Below are 19,715 nucleotides of genomic sequence, written 5' to 3' on the forward strand. Positions count from 1 at the left end.
TAATATTTTATACTTCAACCATCCATGGTGAATTAATGTCTAATTTCTATTCGCTGCTGTGGAGAAATGAGATAATCGGTCATTTCAAATAAACTGTTCTGAAGTGGTGTTGATGTGGATCATTGTTATAAAAAATCTTAAGGAAATGTGCAGCCCAAATATCAGAGGGCAGTAAGTTGTCCTGGTGACCAACTGGTGCATGTGTCTGCTTTTTACAAACCTGGGGCATTTTGGTATTCCTGATAGGCCCTTCTGTAATACAGATTGTGCACTGGTGTGATCTCAGTGGGAGGTTTATTTTGCATGGCGGCACCTGTGAAGTATTGCAGATCTGGGTGCAAAGAGGCTCACAGGAGGCGCGCTAACTGTACATCACATAGAGTTGGCACACAGTCATTTGCTCCCCCCCCAGTAGCGGCTCCTCATGGGAGTGCTGTGGGGCGCTGAGCGGGGCTGGGGAGGGGCAGGGTGGGAGGTAGTAAACTCCGGCTTACGGACAAATGGAGTTAAGGAAATAATGAATAAAAAGAAACAAAATTAATTAAATTTGGCGCGCTGCATCACCAATGGCGATGCAGCACGCGCAATGCAATTAGTTGTATTTATTTATTTATTTCCTTAACTTCATTGGGCCGTAAACTGGAGTTTACTACCCACCCACCCTGCCCCTTCCCCGCTCCGCTTCACCACCCCGCAGCACTCCCACGAGGACCCGCTACTGCTCCCCACACCCCTCTCTGCGCCATGTGCAATGGCTGCTCGGGGATCTCCCATCTCCGCCCTCTTTCAAAAGCAGGCCTATCACTCTTTGTACAGTGTAAGACAGACCAGCGGGTTGTGGATTCTAACAACCGGTTCATCTTTCACAAATGTTATTTTCCCAGGTCAGGCCTAGGTTTGCACCTGCATTGAGAACAGCACATTTGTTAAGATACGGAGCACTGTCACAGTCTGTGGCCGTCACACACACTTAAGTGTGCACCACGGTGCAGAGCGGGGCAGTGTACCATATCTATGATACGACCCCCATATGTGCAATTCAATTTTTTGGGCATGTATTGAGTCAAAGGATATGCATTTCTCTATACCTATGGGTTTTTTTTTGTAATTGACAGGCACGTGGTTTTGAGCTTTAATATAACAAACCAAGAAAAATGTGAGCAAATTAAAGCATCTCTCTCTGTGAGCATCCAGGGCTGTTTTAAAAGTATTTGCGAGGAAAATATATTTTAGGGTATTATCTTCAATATTGGCGACTTGCAGTGTCATACTACTCGAACCCCAGTGGCTGTTTAACCAGCCTGCTGTATTGAATGGCTTGCAGCACTTCTATTTATAGCTCTAACCGATGAGTCTTAAATTGCTTATATTCTGTTTACCAAAGTCATTCTGTTAGTTGCCATGGCAACAATGGCAAGTGCTAAAGCTTAACTGTTTTATGAAATGGATTGAACGTACAGCTGGAAAACTTGAAGGCGCAGCTTTTCATAGTAACAGTCAAGCGGTCGGGCTAGGGTGGTTCTATGTAGTAACGCGGTCCGGTGGACGTGCAAAGGACATCTTTATATTTGAGGATGCAATTCTCAGTTGTTAACTAGTCAAACGCGAAGACATTGCATTAGACCCATTAGACTGCACATTAAAACGTTAAGCAGAGCATTAACCGTTGAACTGAAGGAAGCTGGCTTGCCTGACCGTTGGAATCTTCAGGCCGTCACAGGAATGTTCATGTTGGAGCTGATGGAGAGATATTGTGGCGACAAACTCAAACGTGGATGTGAGATAAAACAGAAGGAAACGGGAGGAAACTCTACCTGGAACCACTTTAATGCCTCAGGGTTTGTAAAGCTCCTTCCAAGCTTTACCTACATTAAATAATGTCCACAAGATCTGAGGCACACAATCTTTTATCAAAAATGTGATTAGCACAAATAGAAAATCACAATGTGAACAGATTTCAGTATGAATTGTTATGATATTTGCTATTCAAAAGCAAGTAAGGGCGTTCCTGGACAGGTGGAGAGCAATATCATGTAGGATATCCTAGTGCAACGATTATAAGTGCTGCATGAGGTCTGTGGCTGTTACAAAATAAAGGGTCAAAGGATGAGTTATCTGGCGTCATGATAACCAGTAACGCATTGGCATGGAATCGCTACCAGCCAATATATTGCTCGCCACCTCTGCGGGTCCCTCCCCTTACTTACTTCTAGGGGCTACAGTTGTTTCTCATTCGAATGTGCCCTGATGAAGACACTCTGTACATTTTAGACAAGAAACGTGTTGGCTTGACCTTTTCTTTGGCACAATTTTAAGCTCCTTTTGAGTAGCAGCAATAATAATAAATCATACTGAAAACAATCCGTCACATTCTGATTTACTAATTGTTTTCGAAAAAGTTTTGTGTGCCTCAGATCCTGTTGACATGTACATGAGTTAGATGGCCCCCATCGAAACGCAATTAGACCAGTGGTAAATGGTTTTCACTGTGTTCTTTTGAAGACAATTTTTTTTTTTGCATATTGTTTGTTTTTAGGAGAGTTTTCGGAACCAAGGACATGACCAGAGCGTATATTTACAAGTACTCGCTTCATGATTACAGAGTCTGGGATGTATCTGAGTGTTGTCCGGAGATCAAAATTACGAGGGTCAACAGCAAACAACTTACAAAGAGTCTGCCAGTGACAAGTATTTGCTGGACATTGTTTTATAATTACAGAGAGGCTGCAATGGGAACATTTACTCATGTCGCTAGTCTTTTAAACAAGTGAAGTTACAACCAGGCATAACTTGGTGGATTCTCCTGGTCTCCTGGGGTGTTGTCAAAACTAGTTACTCCATGTCGATTCAGGACTAGGACCACTGAATCCCTCAGAATTTGTGCATTGTCATGTGTGACCCAATGCTACCGTTGTTTCCGGGGTAGACCGCTGGGTGGGCCTACTTGTGTGTTTTCTCATTGAGTTCTCTGCTGTTATTGGAAATCCCATGGTGTCCGGCAGAACATAGTGTGTTCATGAGGGAAGAACTTCATTATCACTATTATTTTCACCGCCTGCTTGGAAATTACTGGCGATGGAATGTTGCGAGCTTCCAGTGCGAAGTAATTTTAGAATCTGGGGGATTATTAGGAGAAGCTTCAAATGAAGGCCCTACATTTCTTGAATGCCATAAGGTTTGACAAGGTGGGAACTTGCAATGTTTTGTGAGTGACTGCCTCTTGAGGTGGTGAAGTAGCTCTCTAGATATTTTGGGGTCTTGAAATTTATCGCTTTATGTGTCAGACATGCAATTTTGAGAGAACATCTGTCTTCGATGCGATGCCACATGAGCCATCCTTGGGGAGTAATATGGGCAAAGTGTCCAGTCTTACTGCTGCATTAAATGTCGCCTTGAGAGGGGTAAGGCGATTTTTCAGCATTCCGATTAAGGTGGCACTGCTCTAGTCTGTTCTGGTTAAGACCAGTGCTTGAACTGCATTCTAGAAGTCCGGTGATGGGATGAGCGGTTTCACCTTTATGAGTAGCTTTAGATGGAACCAAGCATTTCTTGTGGTTGCGTTTATATGGGTTTGCATGTTCATATTTTTGTCTAACATGATTTCTAAGAATTTAGTGGAGACAGTGACTACTGGCTTCCATTTCAGTGTGCCTCAGTGCTTTAACCAGTCATGTACCAGTGTGGAGCTGTGAGGGGAGTGTGGGGGGGAAGAGGGGGAAGTCTGTCTTCAGGGCATTCAGCTTGAGGTGGTTCTGTGTAAGCCAGGTTATTACTTGTGCATAATATGCGGACATGTGACATGCATGCTTGGAGTGTAGAATAATTGCGGTCAGAGGTTTCATGTATTGGTTGCAGAGTGTTGCCAAAAGAATGGACCCTTGAAGTACTACCAACCTAACCAAGGATAGCTCTGATCAGGAGTCCCGCATTTTAATTATTTGTGATCAGTTGTTTAAGTATGAGGAGAAATATTCAAGCACCTGCCAGATCTATTCTGTTTTCCAGCATCTTTTAAGAGTAGCATGGTTGACAGTGTTGAAAGACAAAGATAGATCTAGGAGAATCAGGAGCTGTTTTGCTTTAGGTGTTTGAGTGTGTCATCCATGATGCGTATTATTGTCAATCTGTTTTGAGGCCTGGTCTGAATCCAGATTGGAAAATTTTGAGTAGCGAAAATTTCCTAATGCTTGCCAGAATTAGTTAAGGGGACATTTTTCAAGGGCTGTCACCAGGAAAGGGAGGGTTCTCACTGGATGAAAGTTGTCTAGATCAGTCAGGTTGGGGCCCGTTTTTTCCAGGAGCAGTGAAACGTATCCAATTTGCAGAGAGTCTGGTACTACTCCTGGGTCAGGGAGGCTTTTATAATCTTGGTCCAGAGATGTCAAAATGTCAATCTAGTTCCTCGGGAGCATTACCCTAAAGAAAGCCAAGCTTTGGTAGATCCAATTCTGCTACTGAAATGTTCAGAGTTATGGAGTGGCCAGATGAGGGCAAGGTAATTAGGGAGGGTACTGTGAGAAAGGAGATCTGCCATTGTAAAATGCAGTTAGATCATCACAGATTAACATTCATTTACATCTTTGTAGATAGTTCCAGACACCTCAGAAGATAAAACTCTCTTCTTATTGGAAGAAGACAGTCCTATATTAATGCATTTATCTCCCTCAAGAAACTGACAACTAATATCAGTTCCTTAACTTCGGGGCAGGCAGTCCCAGAAGATATAACTCTCTTCTTCACTAGTAACAGATAGTGTTCAAATGTTGTTTATTTGTTGCACAAATGACTGTTGGTGTTAGAAAGTCACCCTTTTTGGCCTGTTCACCCCCATTTTTTGGTGTTGAATGGAACTGGTGGTGGCTGACTGTGACTGTGTCCTGTACTCTGCTAGTCAGGTCCAGGGCCAGTGCTATGTTAAACACAAACAAATACATTGAGGTACAAGTATAATTGGCATGACCTACCCTATAAGTCCATAGTAGATAATAGGGCCAGGGGATGAAAACTACCTATAGGATAGCCTGGTGCACATCCACATTGGAAAGAAGAACTATTTTTGGTGTCTTGCTGTGAGATTTCATAAATTGAACCAGTGGCTGGAAAATTGTCACTGTTGGCAAGCAATTTTGTATTCATGCTGGGACATTTTGTAAATACATTGAACCAAACTTGGCATCGACCTACAGGTACAAAATAGTTTTGCACTGGTCTTCGGTATAAATGTCTGTCCAAACATTACAGCAAAAACACCTGAGAAAGGTGCGGAATTCCACAGCTTCAGTGCATTTATATCTACTTATTTATGTACACCTTACGGTACCTTCCTGACTATGATAAAAAAAAGGGCAACTGCTACACCACTGTGAAAATAAAATAACATTTATCTTATTTGTTTATCATTAAATATGTATTTATGTTTTATTGACATCATTTTTTACTTCTTTTTTAAGGTTCCACTTTCATTTGCAACACCCATATAATCCCAGTAAAAAATCAAGAGGGAGTAGCAATGATGTTCATTATGAACTTTGAATACATAACAGAAAATGAAACAGCTGAGTCCCCACTGAAACTCACCCAAGAAGAATCTGCTAAGGCTGCAAACAGTAAGTATGAATCTCATTCTTTTTTTTCTATCTGTTTCATAGATCATGTGACTGAAACCATTTCAGCAAGGAAAAGGGGAGAGAATAAGCACGTGTCACCAAACTCCATTCTCCTTCGAGTACTATCTTTGTATCTGATTGAGTGTAGATGTAGGGCCCCTTTTTCTTTGTCGAAGATTTGGTGGTGTTAAATTTACACTCCCCATTGTCGGGCTACTTTTAACAGAATTACTGAGGACTACAAGCGGAACCGTGATATTACTCTGAGCAGTAAGGAATTTTGAAGACAATTGCTAAGATCATGTCTGATTGGCTCAGTAATTCCTCATTGTCCTCCGAAATTCACTCAGACATTTCAGCTGCACTCAGGAGCTGGAATCCCTGCGTGAAGGTTGTTTTGAGATGTTTGAGCAGATATCATCAATCTGACACCACTGTTAGATAAATGATCTTCTCTTCAGCTCCATAGGAATTATGTGACCTTTGCCATTTCTTCCTCATAAGAAGACTCAACATGGAGAATGCATTCCGATGATGTGACAAACCTTGATTATTCGTTACCTACTCATGGGCATCTTCTCCTGCAAAGCACTTTAAGCCTCCAATCCGAGGGCTGCTGCCAAAGCTCTTGGTCAGTGCCTAATGTATGTTCCTGTTGGAGACCTTCTTGCTCCAAAACCATAAGAACGCTAAGTGTTACTTTTGCAATATGGCCAAAGTTAGCATCTCAGCTTGCTAGCATGCTCTAATGACATGAACGTCTGAAATTTGCTATAGATTTTAACTGTCTTTCACAGAGTTTTATTTTAATATCCACTTCAGTTAACTTTATTGTAAACCATTGGCAGATTATTTTTATTTTCTACTACATCTTTCACCTTTCACTGTACTTTTGCATGTGTTTCAGGTAACATATATACAGTTTCTAAATAAACTATGTTAAATCTCTAGCATAAGCCGCAGAAGACATGGTGATTGTAGAAATCAGCAATCACGGTCGCAAAAACAGAGGGGCTTAAGGTTCAGACAATGTTGAGATAAAAAAAGTAAAAAATAATTTTTCACTACATTTCAGGGCAGAAAAATGAGTGAACAAAGGAAAAAAAGGAATTATAAGTAAAGCAGCCATTTTATATTACTTATCTAAGTGGTGTTTATAATAAGTTTATAAGTCAGAAAGTGTCTTTGGTATTTTTTGGTGTCTGCCAGGATCAGTAATGATGAGAAGGAAGAGAATTTTTTTTACTTATTACCCACTTCACTGAAAGTTATTTTCAAAGTAATAAGATACGTTCGGACGGACAGGTTTCATGAAGCTGAGATCATCCCTGTGGGGGCAGATTACATGGAATGTCAAAAGATTGTTTGGCAGCAGAGATTGACTTGATGGGGGCGCAACAGACCAAAGAAGTGTTTGAAACTTTTGATCCTCACAGAGGTTTCACACTGAGCCTCAGCCTCAGGTTCAATAATAACATAGCATGTATTTGTAAAGCGCACATTAACCCAGATGGGTATCTTGGTGCTGAATAACAGATGTTTATTGTTACCCAACTCAATGGTGCCAATTTTACCGACCTCAGAAGGATGAAAGGTTAAGTGGACCCACCAGGATTTGAACCTGTTGCCCGGATGTTGAACACAGGCCCCTACAGCGAACGCATTAGTCCACTGAGCCACCAGACTCCTAGCATAGATTTATGACGCAGAATCTGTTAAAAAGTCGATAGGTGGGCACACATCATTGGATGTTTGCAGACTTTTTATCACACAACTCAGGACCTTGGCGAGCTATTTAAATGCAGCCCTGATACACTGTCAAGACCTTAGATGCTCCAGGCTTTTCATTATGACATGTTCATGAATGGGTCCAATAATCCCAACCCCCCCCAGAGATTAACTCATCCATCAGAGATTATGGGGTACTCATTATGAGGCCCACAGCCTGAGTGTCTGGCAACTACTGTGACATGTGCACAGCACTTTGAGTCACAGCTCTAAGCTACAAGGAGCTCCTCTCTTTGGCATCTACAAGAAACATCCTTGGCCAATGTTATGAATCCTTAGTCTTTCCTATTATTTAAAGAGTCTGGGCACAAAAGCTGTCTGTCTGTACCTTTTCAAAGATTCCTGACACTCATCTTCACTTCAAGGCATTCCATGTCTCTAATGATGTTAGAAGATATGAACAATCTTAGTCCTTTCAGGTGTATATTTACATTTGATTCAAGATTCAATTCGGTAGCATACTTTTAGTGGATTGCATAGCCAGGTGGTCCTACAATCTCGGTGGTAATTATTAATAATATCAATACGGCTCAAAATGCTAAGTGAGGTGTTGACATTTCTGAAAATAATCTAATGGTTAGTGGGAATACACTTGGCTAGATCTCTAGTTTAAGTACTTTTGAATGGTTTTAAAAAATGTAAAGAAAGGCCAAACATCATCATTAAACCAGGTGATAAATCTGATGGTATTATCTCATTTTACTTTTTAACACTATTTTTCATGTAGCAAAATGGTTTATAGTTGTGAAGTAAATAAGTTCACTAAATAAACCCGTGCTCAAGCCCTGGTACAAATGGCACAGGGCTGGCATACTTAACTTAAGGAAAATGTGTAAAATATTTAGCAGATCAAACTACTTAAAGAAGTCACAACACCATGAAGATCTCACAACTGCTTTTGAACAATTAAGAAAAGCATACTAAGAAAAATAATTAAAATCCAAACAAAGGAACCAGATATATGATTTGTAAAAGTTTTGAGTATAAAAAGAAACAGCATTTCATCAATGGATAAGACAGACTGGGACTTAGAGCTTACAAAAGACCTGATCAAAGAAGTATACGTCTTACCTTGTGTTTTTTATGGAACTGGAAGTCTTCCAGTAGGGCAAGGTGGAAGTCTGTATCCAATGAATTCCTTACAAAGTCAGACACCTGGCAGATGAGGTCCTGCTGAAAATGTTGGTCTTGATGGGAAAAGCTCTGAGCAGGAAAATTCAAATGTTGTGCCCAGTGAAGTCTCCCTGTCAGTTATATACTCTTTGTGCCTTATCCCGCCAAAGATTTTTGCTATGGGACTTATGGCATTGGGTAGGTTTTTTCAGCCAGAATACTCTGTCAAAACAGAGAGGACATCCCAGCTGCTGTATTACAGGTGTCATAGGCAACAAGAAGCTTGAAATGTTGTAGATGAGTCATCCACCAAACTTGTCACAGAGTATCCTGTCTGCCCAGCTCTAAATAAAGCCCTTAGTTTCTTTGTTGTAGCTCAGAAATCTCCAGCGGGACAAGCCTGGAAGCTGTAGCCGGGCAGGTTTACCAAAGCCATACACCTTAGAAGCGAATGACTGCTCAAATCTTCCTACAGGTAACAAAAGCTTCCAGCTAGATAGCTTGTTTGTGTTCCCCTACAAGGTCACCCGGAGGTCAAAAATATTCCAAATTCCAACTTTTCCAATATTTTTGAGTAGCCCTCCCAATCACTTCTATGGCCTCCAAAACCTTAGGGACATCCCTTAGATTCCGAGACCCACTTCAGAAGCGGTCATTACCACAGTACAGTCAGGGTCTACCTGCTGATGCTCTACTTTTCACTCCGGGGGAAGGTCTCTTGCAGTTTTTGATGTACTTATATAAGCATGGGCAGTCAGCCAACTGAATCTTAAACCTACTTCTGTGTACATGTGAGAGCAGCTGTAGCCCTTCAGATCTCCACATAGGTCACAGACAGCAGGTTCAGTCCTCTTATTTTCATCTACAGGTCAAGATGTGATCTGAGAAGCTGAGGGTGAGGTGCCACTTTTGTGCAATTCACTAGACAGTGAGTGGGAGTGACTCATGGACATTGTAAAACTGTGGTCTGCCCGTATCAAAATTGGGTTGGTTAACCATCACTCTTGCGGGTAGGAAGCTCTACATCAAAGCACATACACTGGAATGCAGTGACTCAGTGTGCCTATTTAAAAAACTAGCAGCATCGGCGCACAAGCAATGAGAAAAAAGAGGCACTTTTCTTTCTGCTTTAGTTAAGATTTTCTCACAATAGTCTCTGTCTCTAAAACATAAAAATTCCTATGACTTTTCAAATGCATGCAGTATCACTGCTACAAGTTCATTTATGGTGCAACAATTTACCATACTATATTGATTTTGGATATTGATTATTTGTTTGTCTGATTATCTTTTTAAGTGGATGGGCAGAACTTTAGTATAACATACTATTTAGATCAGTTGGTTTCCTAAATGTTCTTTTTTGAACTCCTGCATATATCACATAAATGTCTCATTCAAGATAATTATTCTGTCTATCGCTGTAATCCAATGAATTGTTGTACTTTGTATTTTGTAAAATTAGGAAGATTGCTGTGCTTTGTTGAGGTTTGAGGTAGATTATTTGATTCATCAATGTTATCCTCCTGTTTTGAAATGGTGAAGAGCTATTGAAATATCAAATGATCCTTAATAATAAATAATATAACCAAGTGAATACAACTTTTATTGACTTACAGCTATTAGCAGATTTACTTTCAGGAAAGTAGAGTCCTGAATTATCTATAAAAGCATTACATATCTTTACAAGTGCCAATGTAGAACACTGAGGATGTAAACTAGGGATCATGAGTTCAAGACTATGGCCTGATTTTAATCTTCACAGAGAGGGAACTCCCTTGCAATGGCAATGGAGTTTCCTTCCCGCAAACATTATGGTCAACCGGCCCGGTTTTTATTCTGGCAGACCATAGTTAGTTTTACAATGGCAGAAAACGCCTTGGTCAAATTTCTTTGACGGCCCGACTGAGTAAGAGCCATCAGAGATTTGGTTACATGTCCACCAACCTATATATATGGACAGATATATCGCTGTTTTCAATGCCTGTCACCACCAGGAAAAACTTAGCGGTCAAAAGCAATGAAAAGTGAACAATGCCCCCCTCACCATGGGACAAAAGTTAGATGGCGAGGGGGGCATTTTTTTTATTTTCAAAAACAAAAATCCTGCTTTGGCATTTTGTTTCTGAAAAGACATTTTTTTTTTACCTTTGCCATACGGCTCTGAAATGTTTGACTGAGCCATCCGGCAAAGATACAATGCATTGGCAGGAATTGCTGTCAATGCTTTAAATGTCTGCTGGGCAGACAGACATTTCAAAATGTTGCAGTCCGCACCTATGTCAGGGCAATAGAGTGATTTACTTAATCGCCCTGGCAGAGAACGGGTTGACCATCAAAATTTAAATCAGGCCCTATATTTTAACGATTGATCAAGTAGGCAGACTCTAAATACTTTGAACCAAGTTCACACATAACATCATAAGTATATAAGTAAATGTGTTTTGTGTACTTTTTAATGTAATTTTAAAAATATTTGCATCTTAAATAGTAATCAATTAACTTATTGATAACATACAGAATAAATGTAACATAGGTAGCAGTGTGTGTGTGTGATAATTTTAGAGTACTTATTGTTTTTCACAGCTTATATAATCTCCACCATTTACTTTGTAGTAGAATATCATTTACAATTGCCTGGTCAGTTTGAGTTACTAAATAGGTGGTTTAAAACAGTGCTAGACTTTTTAAAATGATCTGGAATCAGTCATCACTTTATCAAGATCTTTAGCTTGGAAGTGAAGGAAGCAACAACATTGGATGTTAAAAATGGTTTTGAAAGCATAGCAGTTTTTTAAAAAACATATCTTGATGAGGATTTAAAGTTCACATGTGCATCACCCATCCATCACAGTTAGTAACACAGCTCAGCAAGTTGAGACTCACTGTTGAGATGTGCGTGGGATCAGCAATTAATGGGCTCAGACTCCAGCAAAGTTGATTCAGCTTATTTCATCCTTCTGAGTTTGATAAAATTAGTAGCAAATACAATTGGGTAATAGTAATTTAATTTTCAAAAACTATCTCTGAAAAGGGACATATAAATAAAAGATTAAAAGATTTAATGTAACATGAGGAAATTATATGCAACATGAGGAAATTCTATGGCAATTTGTTTTCAAAATTCCCACATCACATAGTATGCATCCTATGACTTTTAAGACAGCTTATCTCACTCTTCCAGGGTATATACTTGCTGTCCTATTTATCAAAGTATTGCACTACAACAGTGTGTGCTAACACATGAGAGCAGACAATAGGAAGGCCTTTGTTGTGAATGAAAGCCAGGGAGACCGCTGAACACGGATAACCTTTTAGAATACGGTATATTGGATCACACAATCTGGCGTCGATCCCCTCCAAGTAGCCTGAGATAACTTTCTACCTTGGAACACACCACGCCTTACATTCTAGAATTGCTTATATGTACAAAGTGTTTACATCATAACACATCACCCTCTCTTCCCTAATAAAAAATACCACAGTAAAACTATATAATGATATTCTAGAAAATGATAGAAACATAGGATCACAACTAGTAAGTGAAATAAAAGAAGTGGAACAAAAATAAACTAATACCATGCTAAAAAAGAACTCTAGCCTCTAATAACCCTTGAACCACCATCTTCACTGCCAGTGGCATTGTTAAAATCCTTACTGATTAAAACCTCTTCTCCATTAATCTCTTCATTACTTATAAACATCATAACTGAACATCCATCATCCTCTTTCGTCACACATTCACCTTCTTTTTGGTGTAATGCCACATTCCTGAAATTCCACATGTCCCCTTCTTCCACAACCATGAAAAACCTCCCAACCTTCACCACATGAAAAGGGCACCTGAATTTAGACAGTTCCCTCTTCACCCTAACTTTATCTTGATACAATCATCAACTTCAAAATTGGACACAACACCCTCCATAGGCCTTACTGTACTCTTGCCACCCAATATAACCTATTCCTTCAGTCAAGAAGGACCCAACTTGGAACCTAGGAAACACCCTCACATCTGCTGAGAAGTACATTTCTGTGTGACATTGTGAGTAGTGGTGCGGTACACCCTTACCATATCAGCCATCACCTTTTTCACATTACACCTATTAGTCACAGCTAATTGAATTGTACATTTGACTATTCTGTTGGCTCATTCTGCCATACAATTCCCTTGGAAGTGCGAGAATGTTGTATCCCACATTGTTTAAAAAAACTGACCATTTCATAAGATGCTAACTGTGTGCCATTATCTGTAGTGAGAACAGAAGGCACACCTTCTTCCTCAATTTTTTTTTCTCAAAAATCTCAATCGTATTCCTGGTGGTGACACCTTTCATAAATGTTACAATCAGCTATTTTGAAGATACATCCACTAGCACTACAGACAATCTCAACTCATATGGCAACTCCGAAAAAGGGCCTATAAAGTCTCTACTGACTGTGTGCCAAGGTCTACCTGGATCCTCAATATAGCCTCACTCACTGTTTTTACCCACTTTCAATCTTTTCTAACTTTCCTTGCAAATGCTGCACTTCTCTACCCACATTGTGACCTGATCATCAAGACCTGGCCACCAAAACTGACTCTTCAGTCTTTTGGTTGTCAAACCTTAGCCCAAATGACCATGATGTGCCATGCTGAACAATTTATGTCTCAAACCTCCAGGAGGTACAAACGGATCACTCTTCATAACAATGTTTTGACTACACACTGATAACTCATTCAAAACATTACAAAATGGCCTCACTGATACAGATAATGTTCAGCACCCCTGCAAACCATTTTGATAACCTCCTCTAGAACCACATCAGATTTAATTTCCTCCTCCTATTTCAACATAGTAAAAGCTCCTTTAAAGATGCAACGGAGCAGTTGGTCAAGATGAAAGTAGGTTTATTCACAAAGAATATGTCCGTCCATGAAGGGGCACTTGAGCAACTTCTGACAATAGGATTGCAGAGCTCAGTGACCTCTTGGCACATTCCAAACCCAAGAGATTCCAGGCCGGAGGCTTGCACATTACTACACATCTCCCTTTTTATAAAACAGAGAATGATGTAAAGCTAACAACAAAATAACAATGAATATATAATGAAGCAAGTTACTTTTTAGAACAAATAATATGATTTTAAAACACTGGACCCATACCTCCTCCCAGAACAGAAATGAGAAAATGAAAGAAAGGAAAGAAGAAAAATAGAAGAAAATAAGAGGAAAAAAAACTGAAGGTAAAGAAGTTAAGTTAATCAATGTGAGACAAAATCATTTCATTTTTTTGGCCGCACGGAGGTGCGAGGACTCTTTCTGATAGTTTGTGTTAACAAATTGTTTTTAGAATACTTTCTAATTTTGTTAGGCAAAGTAGAACACTGTGGAAAATGTTTCTCAGTATTGCCAGACATGACATTGTCAGGAACCAAAGCTACATGAGAAACACCCCATCAGTTCCCGTCAGAGAGTTTCAGAGAATTCTTCCCTAACTCACAAATTTGAACAGGATCTTTGAATTTAGATAAACCTTTGCTAACAAGTATTGGATTTTTCACACGTACCCAATCAACTATTTTTAGTTTACATTCTTTCCTTAGACCAGGATTGGCTTTAACAGTTCTCTTTAAATTGACAAGATTTGAGTTAAATTCAGCTGACTTTCACCATTCTTCCACACTCCCAACTTTCTGTGAAATTTTTGTGGTCCAAAAAGGACAGAATTCATTAGCAGGTTCTCTACCTCTCAGTTACAGAGTGTGGTGTGGTGCGGTGGGACCAGACTAAATTTTGAATGGACTTGACAACACATGAGTTGCTACTGATGGAAGATTGTATACATTCCACAAGTACTTTCTTGAAGCATTCAACTTTCCCATTACTTTGAGGATGGTAAAGAGGTGTCCTCAAGTGTTTTATGGCACAATTCTTTAGAAATGAAGACATTTCAATTGAAGTAATCGGAACTCCATTGTCCGTGACCTGTGAAAAACCAAGAAACATTTCAGACATTAATCTTTGAAAGACCGCTGCCGCTGAGGCTATACCAAAAGGCATTCTGTAGAACTGAAAAGTGCCATCTGGTGTAACAAAAGCGGTAAGATGACGAGAAGCTTTGTTTAACTCTACTTGGTGGTAAGCGGATCTAAGATCCAATTTAGTAAACCAGTTAGATTGACCAAGTTTTGTGATACGATCTTATATTCTGGGTAAAGGAAAAATGTCTACCAAGATAGCCTCATTGACACTTCTTAAATTCACACACATTCTTAGTTCACCTGTCTTCTTGTTGGCTAAAAATATAGTAGAAATCCATAAAGTGCCCTCCACTTTTTCAATAATGCCTTGCACACACATGTCAGAAAGCATATCAGAAAGTTCTTTCCTCACACTTAACGGAATGTTATGCAGCTTGTGTTTAACAGGTACAACATCTTGTTTAACCTTCACAGAATATAAAATTATTGATTATTTCCCAAAATATTTTGAAAAACTTTTGGAAACATCTTTTCCCAGTCATTGTCAACATTAGAAACAGATTTATTGTCAAGCTTGTTGTGAACAGGAGTATTAGTATTAGTTGCATCACACATTTCAATAGTAATTGGATCACTTGAACCAGGTCTAATGGTTAGATTATACTCAGCTTGATGAATGAGACCTAAGACATTGATGCCTTTGCATGCTACATAGGCTTTTCCATCGATAGAAGAATCTAAGAGTTTGATGGATGATAAAAAATAGCCAATAAGATTCACTTTAATACCCTCAAAAGACACTGTCATGACATCCAAAGGTAGTAAAAGATATGTACTCCAAATCTGTGTATATTTGATGTGATCTATGACAGTAATGCAAGCTCCAGTGTCAACTAAAAGTTTAATAGGAATACTGTTGAGCCAAACTTACATTTCTGGATCAGCAACTGAAGAAATATTCTCCTGCTTGACACATCCCACACCTAATAGTAACTCTTTAAGTGAACTATCATTGTGGCTGCATTAATATTGTAATCTTCATTTATTACACAGCGAACGGGATTGTTAAGTCTACCCCCCTACAAGCTTTTGAAAAATTACCCATTTTCCGACATTTCTTGCACTGTTGACCATGTGCTGGACAATGTTTAAAAGTAGAAACGTGATTGGGTGACCCACATCTGTAACAAATAATTTTTCGTGCTTGAAAGAACGGTTGAGGATTTTGAACTACAGGTTTAAAGCTACTTATGTTATCATACAGTATTGGGAACTGATGTGTTAATAACAGCACCAGAAATAGTTGTTTTCTTAATAGATTCTTCTAAGAATTTTACATCTTGACATGAACCCTCAAAACTCTTAGCTATATCAATAGCTTTATCTAAAGACGGATTTTTACAAGTGAGAAGACGTTCTTGAATTTTATTGGAATTACACCTAACTATAAGTTGGTCTCTTATGAGCTATGAAGTGAATTCTTCGAATTTGCAAGTCGCTGCCAGAACCTTCAGAGCGTTGACATATGTATCAATACTTTCTGACGGTTTTTGTACTCTTGTGAAAAATGTAAACCTATGAACAACAAGATTTTTAGACTTGGCAAACTATTTATCAAGTTGAGCAATAGCGAGATCAAATTCATCTAGTTCAGACTCATCTATGTCAACATAATCAGGCAAATGATCAAAAATGTTTTGTCCTTCAACACCTAAATGATAATACCTTAATCCTTTTTTCCTATCCGGTTTGAATTTTTGTGGCATCAATAGCTACTAAATACGCCTCAAAAGAACGAATCTAATGTTTCCATTCTAGAAGAGGTTCGGCAGGTTCTTGCAGAAAAGGTGTTGGTGGTGAAATACTCTGCATGTTTTGATTTTTTTGAAGAAAAAAAGAGAAAGAGAAAAAAAATTGAGATATAGTGAGCAAATCACAGAAGAAAAAAATGGATATGCTCAAAACGTGCAGATCTGTGAAGAATTTGCACGTATTTCTAGTGTGCAAATCACTGATGAACTTGCACAAAAAACATTGCAATACTGCTACAGACCAGAGAAAATAGAATAGTTAGTTCAGCTTTTAGTGTAAGATAACTGTGTCATAGAAGAACTTCTTTGGTGCCCATCGCAGGAGTAAATAAGAATGTGCAAGTAAAATGTGTGCACATCACTGAAGTAGATAAAGATGTATAAGGTAAAATAAAAAAAAAACAATGATAAATTTACACAAGCGTGTAAATCACTGAAGTGAACTTGCCCAAAAAGAACACATTTTTTTTCAATGTTTGTTTCCACTTCACAGAAATACAGACGTGCAATGTTGTAGAAGACCACAAGGGGCAGTGTGAAGGGAAACACACTGTCATCACTCTTTGTGTGCACATCACAGAAATAAAGATGTGCAGAGTTGCAGAAGAACACCAGGGGCAGTGTGAAGGAAAACACACTGTCGTCACTCTATCATCCTCTAGAAGGAAGCAGTAGAGTTTACTTGGATGACGGATTGATGAAAGCATGGTGGACGCTGCATTGCCTGGATTTCACAAGTAGGAAGAAACTGTAAGATTTAAATAGCCATGAACTTTTATCGTGCTTTGAGCAACTTTGATCAGCCATTCAGTCGGGGTGAAATAAAGCACAGCACAGTGGTTATTTGAATACTGGAGGCTTTCCAATTGCTCGGATGACCCAGTGGCGGTAACTAATATGTGAATTGTCACTTGGCTCAATGACAATGGACACACGCTGATGAAAGGAATGCTCGCGCTGTACTTCAAAAGTCAGCTGCACATTAAGAGTGCGCGTGAGCTCAACAAACAACTTGAAAAACGTTTCACTGAGAGTACATTTCAGGCCTCAATTACAGATTACTGTCCACACACATGAGGCAGGAAGTCTTAAGAGTAAAGTATTCAAATCAGCCACAGTTTACTATCAGGAACTCCAGGCACAATAAATAATTTAACAGTGACACACTTGTACTTGTGTCTGACCTTTAGAGGGCTGCAGTCCAGAGCTAGACACTTTTAATTTAATTCACTAAATGAGATCACAAGGCGTGCCACAGTGAGAAGAAAATTTAAATAAGTCTCACCTCAATTATTCACTTATGAGTGAATAATAAATGACAAAGTCATAACGAGATTGCTCCTTGGCCCCTTCTTGTATTTGAATGATTTCCGATGAATGAGTAAATATTCAATTCATCCCAGATCGTCGCCAGATTTGTAAAGATGCAACGGAGCAGTTGGTCGGGGTGAAAGTAGGTTTATTCACAAAGAATACATCCGTCCATAAAGGGGCACTTGAGCAACTGTTGACAATAGGAATGCAGAGTTCAGTGACCTCATGGCACATTCCAAACACGAGAGATTCCAAGCCGGAGGCTTGCACATTACCACAGCTCTAAATTCACTATGTACCACATCTTGTACAAATGCTAGAGCTCCCTCCGCATCAAGATTCTTTGCCACAGGCCATCCACACTTCCCCAATCTAACGACAATCTAGAAAGACAATCTGCCCTCTCATTCTTCCAGCACTAAAAAAATTCTACTGTATACAAATATTCCTGTAATCTAGCCGCAAACCTGGCTAGTCTTGCAAACCCTTTCCATGGTAAAAGTTTAATTAAGGGCTTATGCACAAAAAGCAAACCCCACATATACACTTGGCAGTATTCAGGGCCCCACGCAGCTGCTAAAGCTTTGTGCTCAATTACAGAATAGTTCCCTTCTGCAAGTGTAAGGGTTTGCAACTGTCTTCTCCTTTCTCCTATGCTTTTGAGACAGAACAGCTCCTAATCCAGTTGTGCTGGCCTCCACTGTGAGTAATAATTTCAACTTTATATCAAAAGCAGTAAGAATTCCTCCATAACAAATGTCATTGTTGTTCATCCTCCCACAGATACCTATACCCCTTACATAATACTTTCTCAAGCTTTCCGTTTTCTGTTGTTGATCCTCCCACACATATCTATTCCCTTTAAATAATAATTTTCTCAAGCTTTCCATTTTGGCAGCAAATCCTTCCACAAAATGTGCCTAATATTCTATGAGATCTATAAATTATCTCAATTGGGCTTTGTCATTAGGGGAAGGCTGATCATGTAGCTTCTAGCAAAGACCATTTAGGTTTAACTCCACCATTCAATATAAATTCAAGATACTCAATTTGTTCAGTTACAAAAGTACATTTTTCACGATTTAAAGTCAAACCAGACTCCCCCAATCACCTTAATAACATTCTCAAGATGACAGTCAGCTGCTTTGTAGTTTCAAAACAACTAAGTTGTCATCTTGAAATCGACAACATTTTGCATCCCCTCAAACATTTTCATCATCATTCATTGAAACACACTTGCAGCTGACGTTAAGCCGAATGGCATACGAGTGAATTGGAATATGCCTTCAGATGTTATGAAAGCTAACTTTGAGAAATACCTACCGCCCTTCGCAAACAATAACTGCTCACTGATATTGGGAAGCGGAAATGTATCAGCAACAATGTCCTGATTTAAGGCTCTCAGGTCCACACAGAACCTTAGGCGACCATCTGCTTTCTGAGTAACCACCACTGGAGATACCCAAGGAGAGGCCTTCACAGGTTCTATTATGCCATCCTTCAACATATCAGAAAATAAATCATCAACCTCATCTCTCACTGATAGTTGCACTCTTCTGAGTTTGTGCTGTTTTGTTATGGCATCTTTCTTCAATGCAATTCTATGCACGTACCCTTTCAAGCAGCCCAGAGTTTTGTCAAAGACCCTTTGGGCACCATTTAAAATATCTCCCAATTGAGCTTCTTCCACAACCATTACTTGATTGGGCGCCCTAGCATCAGTTATAATGTTAAGATCAAAGTGGTGCATCCATCCTAGAATAGGAGGTCCATCCACTGGTACATACACCTTGCCTTCTATGCACCACATTTCATACTATATACACCCTACCATATCTCCTAAAATATTGATGGATTCACCACGATAGCCCCCTGGATTAATATCTTTAGGTAACAATACAACCTCCTTCCAGTGTGCCATGAACGATCTTATAGGAATGATATTATACATTGATCCAGAATCTATCATGAGTTCAATTTCACTTCCACAAACACTAAGCATACCTGTAGGTCTCAACATTTTTCTCCTATCACTTGATACCTTACTCTTGTCAATCTTTTCTTCTGCACATTGATCTATCACTGATATCCTGTCACCCAACCTGGTATCCTCTGTCACCTC

General features: G+C 39.4%; 1 protein-coding gene across 4 annotated transcripts in view; it reads left to right on the forward strand.

The window, feature by feature from the left end:
* Positions 1 to 19,715, forward strand: part of KCNH7 (potassium voltage-gated channel subfamily H member 7) — a 1,410,086-nt gene that overhangs the window by 688,347 nt on the left and 702,024 nt on the right. For all 4 annotated transcript variants that reach the window (XM_085645418.1, XM_085645417.1, XM_085645419.1 and 1 more), the window contains exon 3: positions 5,451 to 5,606. In XM_085645418.1, coding sequence (XP_085501544.1) covers positions 5,451 to 5,606 — 156 coding nt within the window. The remainder of the gene's footprint in view (positions 1 to 5,450; positions 5,607 to 19,715) is intronic.

The sequence above is a fragment of the Triturus cristatus genome, chromosome 3_1 (genome assembly GCF_964204655.1).
Source record: "Triturus cristatus chromosome 3_1, aTriCri1.1, whole genome shotgun sequence".
NCBI lineage: Eukaryota > Metazoa > Chordata > Amphibia > Caudata > Salamandridae > Triturus > Triturus cristatus.